The 10,242-nt window shown below is 43.1% G+C and overlaps 1 protein-coding gene across 1 annotated transcript in view; it reads right to left on the minus strand.

Annotated features, from left to right (window-relative positions):
- The window catches only part of fig4a (FIG4 phosphoinositide 5-phosphatase a), a 116,897-nt gene that overhangs the window by 101,114 nt on the left and 5,541 nt on the right, over positions 1-10,242 (minus strand). The window contains 1 exon segment of the mRNA XM_024136581.1: positions 5,239-5,362. Within this exon segment, the coding sequence (XP_023992349.1) occupies positions 5,239-5,362 (124 nt within the window).

A 10,242-nucleotide genomic window follows, 5' to 3' on the forward strand; every position in this document is an offset into this window, starting at 1 on the left:
GGACATGTACTGGCTTAAGCAGGGGGACACGTCTGGCACTGCAGGATTTGAGTCCCTGGCGCGTAGTGTGTTACTGATGGTAGGCTTTGTTACTTTGGTCCAGCTCTCTGCAGGTCATTCACTAGGTCCCCCCGTTGGTTCTGGATTTTTGCTCACCGTTCTTGTGATCATTTTGACCCCACGGGGTGAGATCTTGCGTGGAGCCCCAGATCGAGGGAGATTATCAGTGGTCTTGTATGTCTTCCATTTCCTAATAATTGCTCCACAGTTGATTTCTTCAAACCAAGCTGCTTACCTATTGCAGATTCACTCTTCCCAGCCTGGTGCAGGTCTACAATTTTGTTCTGGTGTCCTTCGACAGCTCTTTGGTCTTGGCCATAGTGGAGTTTGGAGGTGACTGTTTGAGGTTTGGACAGGTGTCTTTATACTGATAACAAGTTCAAACAGGTGCCATTAATACAGGTAACGAGTGGAGGACAGAGGAGCCTTAAAGAAGAAGTTACAGGTCGTGAGAGCCAGAAATCTTGCTTGTTTGTAGGTGACCAAATACTATTTTCCACCATAATTTGCAAATAATTCATTAAAAATCCTACAATGTGATTTCTGGATTTTTTCCCCTCATTTTGTCTGTCATAGTTGAAGTGTACCTATGATGAAAATTACAGGCCTCTCTCATCTTTTTAAGTGGAGAACTTGCACAATGGTGGCTGACAATACTTTTTTGCCCCACTGTATATATATGATAATATCACACTACTGTTCAAAAGTCTGGGTCACTTAGAAATGTCCTTGTTTTCCATTAAAACATACATGAAGAGTGCAAATGAATAGGAAATAGTCAAGAGGTTTGTTCACAAGGTTATAAATAATGATTTTATCAAAATAATATGTTCCTTCAAACTTCGCTTTCATCTTTGTGATCCGAACACCTTCAAACGTAGATTAGTCTGTCCATAACACTTTTTCCCAATCTTTCTCTTGGCCAGTGCCTGTGTTCTTTTGCCCATCTTATCTTTTCTTTCCATTGGCCAGTCGGAATATGGCTTTTTCTTTGCAACTCTGCCGAGAAGGCCAGAGATCTCAGTCGCCTCTTCACTGTTGACATTGAGACTGGTGTTTTGCGAGTACTATTTAATGAAGCTGCCAGTTGAGGACTTGTGAGGCGTCTGTTTCTCAAACTAGACACTAATGTACTTGTCTTCTTGCTCAGTTGTGCACCGGGGCCTCCCACTCCTCTTTCTATTCTGGTTAGAGACAGTTTGCGCTGTTCTGTGAAGGCAGTAGTACACAGCGTTGTACGAGATCTTCAGTTTCTTGGCAATTTCTCGCGCGGAATAGCCTTCATTTCTCAGAACAAGAATAGACTGACAAGTTTCAGAAGAAAGTACTAAAGTTTCTGGCCATTCTGAGCCTGTAATCGAACCCACAAATGCTGATTCTCCAGATACTCAACGAGTCTAAAGAAGGCCAGTTTTATTGCTTCTTCAAATCAGCACAACAGTTTTCAGCTGTCCTAACATAATTGCAAAAGGGTTTTCTAATGATCAATTAGCCTTTTAAAATTATAAACTTGGATTAGCTAACACAACATGCCATTGGAACACAGGAGTGATGGTTGCTGACAATGGGCCTCTGTACGCCTATGTAGATATCCATTAAAAATCAGCCGTTTCCAGCAACAATAGTAATTTACAGCATTAATGTCTACACTGTATTTCTGATCAATTTTATGTTATTTTAAAATTGACCAATTTTTAAAATTTTCTTTCAAAAACAAGGACATTTCTAAGTGACCCCAAACTTTTGAACGGCAGTATGTGTGTGTGTGTGTGTGTATATACACACACACCACCTTTGGAAAGTATTCAGACCCATTGACTTTTTACACATTTTGTTACATTACAGTCTTATTATAGATTAGATTAAAATAGATTAAATAAAGAAAAATAGTCAGCAATCTTCACACAATACCCCATAATGACAACCCAAAAAAAGGGTTTTCCAAAGTTGTACAAATTTATAAAAACTGCCAACATATTTACATAAGTATACAGACCTTTTGCTATGAGACTCAAAATTGAGCTCAGGTGCATCCTGTTACCATTGATTGGACATGATTTGGAAGGCACACACCTGTCTATATAAAGGACCCACAGTTGACGGTACATGTCAGAGCAAAGAACAAGCCATGAGTTCGAAGGAATAGTCCGTAGAGCTCCGAGACAGGATTGTGTTGAGGCACAGATCTGGGGAAGGGTACCCAAAAATGTCTGCAACATTGGAGGTCCCCAAGAACACAGTGGCCTCCATCATTCTTAAATGGAAGAAGTTTGGAACCACCAAGAATCTTCCAAGAGCTGGCCGCCCGGCTAAACTGAGCAATCGGGGGAGAAGGGCCTTGGTCAGGGAGATGACAGAGCTCTAGAAGCACTCCACCAATCAAGCCTTTATGGTAGAGTGGCCAGACGGAAGCCACTCCTCAGTAAAAGGCACATGACAGCCCGCTTGGAGTTTGACAAAGGGCACTTAAATTCTCTCAAACCATGAGAAACAAGATTCTCTGGTCTGATGAAACCAAGATGGAACTCTTTGACCTAATGCCAAGCCTCACGTCTGGAGGAAACCTGGCACCATGCCTACGGTGAAGCATGGTGGTGGCAGCCTCATGCTGTGGGGATGTTTCTCAGTGGCAGGGACTGATAGACCAGTCAGGATCGAGGGAAAGATGAACGGAGCAAAATACAGAGATCCTTGATGAAAACCTGCTCCAGAGCGCTGAGGACCTCCGACTGGAGAGATGGTTCACCTTCCAACAGGACAATGACCCTAAGCACACAGCCAAGACAACGCAGGAGTGGCTTTAAGTGACAGAGCTTGAGAGGATCTGCAGAGTAGAATGGGAGAAACTCCCCAAATACACGTGCCAAGCTAATTGCGTCATACCCAAGAAGACTCGAGGCTTTAATCCAGGGGTGTCAAACTCATTTCGCATCGTGGGCCACATACGGCCTAGGGAGATGTCAAGTGGGCCGGACCATTAAAATTATACCATACTCTGCTATAAATAACCAAAATATCATGTCTTTCCTTTGTTTTGGTGTAAAGAAGCACAAGAACATTAGGAAAATATTGAAATTTAATGAACTATCCTTTTACAAAACATTTCATGAAACACCTCATATTTCCTTAGACAAATGTGCAATTTACTTTTATCATTCACAAATATGCATTGCAACTGATCCCACTGATTGTACAAAGGCACAAAACTTTAATTGGTACTGAAAAATATAGTAATGCACTTTAAGATTAAATGAGACTTTTAAAGAAAGGAATTTTTAAACCACTTACACATACGCATATAAAATCTAAATGTAATCCCTGCGTACACCTTACAAACTAAGGAGAGTGATTTTAAATGTGTAATGAAGAAAGTGTTCGCCTGTCCTGTAAATCTGTAAACTTCATACATGAAACATACATACACATACAATACATACTGAAAATTTATGGAGTTGTATGAACAGTAGAATTCCATCACACAACTTTTGTTTTGAAGCTGCTGACTAACATTAAAGTGCACATTTTACAGTGTAAATAAATAGGACGTGGTCCATTTTTCTTTGAAAATTCTACACTCCTTATCTACTTTTCTCCGTTTGGATAACGACATTTTGGCTAATGAGGGTGTAGCGGAGAGGTAGAGACCAAGGTATTAACAACGTCGTAACAAGCAGCAGATGGCGCATTGATACCGTCTGCTGTTTTCAGTCTGTCTCAGTGATGCGGCTTGTCTTCTACTCTGATGGAAAGAGTGCGCCCCTTAGCGGATAATCCATGAATTGCAGCGAATTAAAAATATTAATTCCATGTCTTTTATGCATTTTTTCCACTTTCAAATTATCCTGCGGGCCTGATCGAACCTCCTTGGGGGCCGGTTCCGGCCCGCGGGCCGTATGTTTGACACCCCTGCTTTAATCGCTGCCAAAGTTGCTTCAACAAAGTACTGAGTAAAGGGTCTGAATACTTATGTAAAATGTGATATTTCAGTTCTTTATTTTTAATAAATTAGCAAAAATGTCTAAAAACCAGTTTTTGCTTTGTCATTATGGGTTATTGTGTGTAGTTTGATGAGAGAGAAAAAATGGTTGCAATTTTAGAATAAGGCTGTAACCTAACAAAATGTGGGAAAAGTCAAGGGGTCTGAATACTTTCCGAAGGTACTGTAATGTGTATGCCTGTGCGTCCTTGCTTGCGCACATCTGTTTGTTGTTCTCCCCATTACTGTATGTAGATCAGGGCTGATGGGGGATGAATGGCATTCACACTACTGTCAGACCTATTACCTGTTGGTATAATTCTACAAACACACTGGCCCGGAGACGGTTGGAACAAGGCACCATGATTAAAGCCTCACAACATTGTCTGTTCAAACTACTGAATGTCATCTGACTCAGCCTCCAAGTAAATGGGTTTGTGTGCGTACAGAAACAAGACAGAAGGATAATAAGGCTGTGTGACGCTCCCCTCTCCCTTCTTCCCTCTGTTCAGTGTGAACTTGATCTCAAAGCTTGACATTTCTACTAGCAAGAGCATCACAACTCCACATTAGCAACCACTTCACCTTGAGATGCTTCATTCTTCCAGGCATTAAGACTAAATACATCTCTCAGGTTCAGACACCGAAATTACCAATTAAGTAACAAAATTGGTTTTCAAGAGAAAAATGTGGGAAAATGGTCTAGCAGGAAGTTGGTTATTGTCAAACTTCAAGTGGCCACTGAAGGCCTTGAGAGATCAGGTAGTGTCACGTGCTTATGAGAGTAGAAACAGGTATAGAGACTAAGGCCAGAAATACATCTGAATGGGGTTGGATTACGCTTTTAAGTCTTTATTTGATCAATTAAGTAAACCAAAACAAGTGACTGCATTGATTAGCTTCTTGTAAAAAATATTTTTTTAAATAGCCCGCTAGGAGCACTAACTCTATAATATCTCTGAACCCTCCAAAAGCTGGTTTCCACAGCAACACAGGGACAGAAAACACACTTTCTGCCCTTAATGACTGCTTCAGGATCAACTCTCCTTACCACAGTCCTACTAGCCTACACATCTCAGCCAAAACCCTCATGTGCAGTACTCACTAGACAAGACATGCCGACAGGCTCATGGCCGTTCCTATAGCAACTGGTAGAGGAGAAGAAGTTGTGAGGACTGAGGGTCCAAGGAGGACTATCTTACCCACAATGCCATAGGCTGACACAGCTCGGGACAGACCTGAGGAGCCCTTCTGGCCCATCTTGGTGCGGTTGCCCAGATCCAGACGTCCCAGGAGCTCCCTCACCTCCTGCTGGTTGTAGACATGCTGGGGACAAGAGGTATGTATTGTTAATAGTGGGCTTCTGGATTCTTTAAAACTGAGCTTCTGGCTGAGACAGGTGCAAGCAGTAGAAACAGTACATCCCATAGACATCTTGGGACTAAGCCCCGGCTTTGGTCAATATTTGTTTTTCTGTGCTGCCGTTTGGATTTCAGAACACTGAAAAACATTTCTAATATTAATTCTGCTGTGATCACAACATAACGTCGCAGACAGTACATCCATTCCTTCTGCAGAGAACAGAACAGTACATACTGTACCAGTGGAGGCTCCTCAGCGGAGGAAGGGGAGGACCATCCTCAGTGAATTTCATAAAAATATAAAGTGAAACCATTAAAAATAAGTTACCCTTTTTAGATAAAACTACACTAACTACATTCACATCACCAAAAAATGTATTAGAACACACTGTTTTTCAAAGAAGATCTACAATAGCCTCAGCAGCACTCTGTAGGGTAGTACCATGGTATAGCCGGAGGACAGCTAGCTTCTGTCCTCCTCTTGGTACATTGACAAAACCTAGGAGGCTCATGGTTCTCACCCCCTTCCATAGACTTACACAGTAATTATGACAACTTCCAGAGGACGTCCTCCAACCTATCAGAGCTCTTGCAGCATGAACTGAAATGTTGTCCACCCAATCAGAGGATCAGAGAATGAATTTAGTACTGAAAGCATAACCTACAGCTCGCTAGCACTGCAGTACATCAAATGTGGCAAAATTTTTATTTATTTTTATTTCACCTTTATTTAACCAGGTAGGCTAGTTGAGAACAAGTTCTCATTTACAACTGCGACCTGGCCAAGATAAAGCATAGCAGTGTGAACAGACAACAACACAGAGTTACACATGGCGTAAAAAAGAGAATCTATATACAATGTGTGCAAAAGGCATGAGGAGGTAGGCAATAAATAGGCCATAGGAGCGAATAATTACAATTTAGCAGATTAACACTGGAGTGATAAATCATCAGATGATCATGTGCAAGTAGAGATACTGGTGTGCAAAAGAGCAGAAAAGTAAATAAATAAAAACAGTATGGGGGTGAGGTAGGTCAATTGGGTGGGCTATATACCGATGGACTATGTACAGCTGCAGCGATCGGTTAGCTGCTCGGATAGCAGATGTTTAAACTTGTTGAGGGAGATAAAAGTCTCCAACTTCAGAGATTTTTGCAATTCGTTCCAGTCGCAGGCAGCAGAGAACTGGAAGGAAAGGCGTCCAAATGAGGTTTTGGCTTTAGGGATGATCAGTGAGATACACCTGCTGGAGCGCGTGCTACGGGTGGGTGTTGCCATCGTGACCAGTGAACTGAGATAAGGCGGCACTTTACCTAGCATAGCCTTGTAGATGACCTGGAGCCAGTGGGTCTGACGACGAACATGTAGCGAGGGCCAGCCGACTAGAGCATACAGGTCGCAGTGGTGGGAGGTATAAGGTGCTTTAGTAACAAAACGGATGGCACTGTGATAAACTGCATCCAGTTTGCTGAGTAGAGTATTGGAAGCTATTTTGTAGATGACATCGCCGAAGTCGAGGATCGGTAGGAGTCAGTTTTAGTAGGGTAAATTTGGCGGCGTGAGTGAAGGAGGCTTTGTTGCGYAATAGAAAGCCGATTCTTGATTTGATTTTGGATTGGAGATGTTTGATATGAGTCTGGAAGGAGAGTTTGCAGTCTAGGCAGACACCTAGGTACTTATAGATGTCCACATATTCTAGGTCGGAACCGTCCAGGGTGGTGATGCTAGTCGGGCGTGCGGGTGCAGGCAGCGAACGGTTGAAAAGCATGCATTTGGTTTTACTAGCGTTTAAGAGCAGTTGGAGGCCACGGAAGGAGTGTTGTATGGCATTGAAGCTCGTTTGGAGGTTAGATAGCACAGTGTCCAAGGAAGGGCCGGAAGTATATAGAATGGTGTCGTCTGCGTAGAGGTGGATCAGGGAATCGCCCGCAGCAAGAGCAACATCATTGATYTATACAGAGAAAAGAGTCGGCCCGAGAATTGAACCCTGTGGTACCCCCATAGAGACTGCCAGAGGACCGGACAACATGCCCTCCGATTTGACACACTGAACTKTGTCTGCAAAGTAGTTGGTGAACCAGGCAAGGCAGTCATTAGAAAAACCGAGGCTACTGAGTCTGCCGATAAGAATGTGGTGATTGAGTCGAAAGCCTTGGCCAGGTCGATGAAGACGGCTGCACAGTAKTGTCTTTTATCGATGGCGGTTATGATATCGTTTAGTACCTTGAGCGTGGCTGAGGTGGACCCGTGACCGGCTCGGAAACCGGATTGCACAGCGGAGAAGGTACGGTGGGATTCGAGATGGTCAGTGATCTGTGTTGACTTGGCTTTCGAAGACCTTAGCTAGGCAGGGCAGGATGGATATAGGTCGATTAGAAAGGCCTGCTCGCAGAAGTGTTTTAGGGAGCGTTTGACAGTGATGAGGGGTGGTCGTTTGACCGCGGACCCGTAGCGGATACAGGCAATGAGGCAGTGATCGCTGAGATCCTGATTGAAGACAGCAGAGGTGTATTTGGAGGGCAAGTTGGTCAGGATAATGTCTATTAGGGTGCCCATGTTTACGGATTTAGGGTTGTACCTGGTGGGTTCCTTAATGATTTGTGTGAGATTGAGGGCATCTAGCTTAGATTGTAGGACTGCCGGGGTGTTAAGCATATCCCAGTTTAGGTCACCTAACAGAACAAACAAACAGAACAAAGTAGTTGACTCAAAAAGAGAGAAAGACCATATTTGAACAGTTTGGGGAAAAAATAATTTATTCCAAAATTAAGGAAAAGCAAGAGAGAGAGAGAGATATTTTGTAGTATAGTCAAATTGCAGATAGCTAGTTTAGCCTACACAAACACCCGGCTTAAACAGAGAGGGATGCTATGTTAACTAGCTGGCTATGGCTATCCAACACTGGAACTCTTCCAAGACCCCTTGACTTTTCCACATGTTGTTACTTCACAGCCTTATTCTAAAATAGATGAAATAGTTTATTTTTCAAAATGTTATTTATCTTGGCAAGTCAGTTAAGAACAAATTCTTATTTACAATGACAGCCTACCCAAACCCTAACAATGCTGGGCCAATTGTGCGCCACCCTATGTGACTCCCAATTACGTCCGGTTGTGATACAGCCTGGAATCGAACCAGGGTCTGTAGTGACGGCTCTAGCACTGAGATGCTGTGCTTAGACCACTGCGCCACTCGGGAGCCCTCATCAATCTTTAAAAAAATATATATCACATTTACATAAGTATTCAGACCCTTTACTCAGTACTTTGTTGAAGCAACTTTGGCAGCGATTAAAGCCTTGAGTCTTCTTGGGTATGACGCAATTAGCTTGGCACGTGTATTTGGGGAGTTTCTCCCATTCTACAGATCCTCTCAAGCTCTGTCACTTAAAGCCACCCCTGCGTTGTCTTGGCTGTGTGCTTAGGGTCATTGTCCTGTTGGAAGGTGAACCTTCTCTCCAGTCGGAGGTCCTCAGCGCTCTGGAGCAGGTTTTCATCAAGGATCTCTCTGCACTTTGCTCCGTTCATCTTTCCCTCGATCCTGACTAGTCTCCCAGTCCCTGCCGCTGAGAAACATCCCCACAGCATGATGCTGCCACCACCATGCTTCACCGTAGGGATGGTGCCAGGTTTCCTCCAGACGTGAGGCTTGGCATTCAGGCCAAAGAGTTCCATCTTGGTTTTATCAGACCAGAGAATCTTGTTTCTCATGGTCTGAGTCCTTTAAGTGCCCTTTGTCAAACTCCAAGCAGGCTGTCATGTGCCTTTGACTGAGGAGTGGCTTCCATCTGGTCACTCTACCATAAAGGCCTGATTGGTGGATTGCTGCAGAGATGGTTGTCCTTCTGGAAGGTTCTCCCCTCTCCACAGAGGAACTCTGGAGCTGTGGCAGAGTGACCATCGGGTTCTTGGTCACCTCCCTGACCAAGGCCCTTCTCCGCCGATTCCTCAGTTTAGCCGGGCGGCCAGCTCTTGGAAGAGTCTTAGTGGTTCCAAACTATTTCCATTTAAGAATGATGGAGGCCACTGTGTTCTTGGGGAACTTCAATGCTGCAGATATTTTTTGGTACCCATCCCCAGATCTGTGCCTCGACACAATTCTGTCTCGGAGCTCTACGGAGAATTCCTTCAACCACTGCCTTGGTTTTTGCTCTGACATGCACTGTCAACTGTGGGACCTTATATAGACAGGTGTGTGCCTTTCCAAATCATGTCCAATCAATTCAATTTACCACAGGTGGACTCCAATCAAGTTGTAGAAACATCTCAAGGATTGTCAATGGAAACAGTATGCGCCTGAGCTCAATTTCGAGTTTCATAGCAAAGGGTCTTATGTAAATAAGGTATTTCTGTTTTTTATTTTTGCTAACATTTCTAAAAACCTATTTTTGCTTTGTCATTATGGGGTATTATATGTAGATTGATGAGGAAAACATTTAATTGTATACATTTTAGAATAAGGCTGTAACGTAAAACAAAATGTGGAAAAAGTCAAGGGGTTTGAATACTTTCTGAGCTGGTTGTATGTGTCTGGTATGAAAGTGAACTGTACTTGCGTGTGATCAGGGGTGTCTATTCATTGTGCCGATTCTGTTGAAAAACATTTCTTAAAGGGAACGGGGATAAATACAGTGGGGCAAAAAAGTATTTAGTCAGCCACCAATTGTGCAAGTTCTCCCACGTAAAAAGATGAGAGAGGCCTGTAATTTTCATCATAGGTACACTTCAACTATGACAGACAAAATGAGGAGAAAAAATCCAGAAAATCACATTGTAGGATTTTTAATGAATTTATTTGCAAATTATGGTGGAAAATAAGTATTTGGTCACCTACAAACAAGCAAG

This window comes from Salvelinus sp. IW2-2015, unplaced genomic scaffold (assembly GCF_002910315.2).
Source record: "Salvelinus sp. IW2-2015 unplaced genomic scaffold, ASM291031v2 Un_scaffold961, whole genome shotgun sequence".
Taxonomy (NCBI): Eukaryota; Metazoa; Chordata; class Actinopteri; order Salmoniformes; family Salmonidae; genus Salvelinus; species Salvelinus sp. IW2-2015.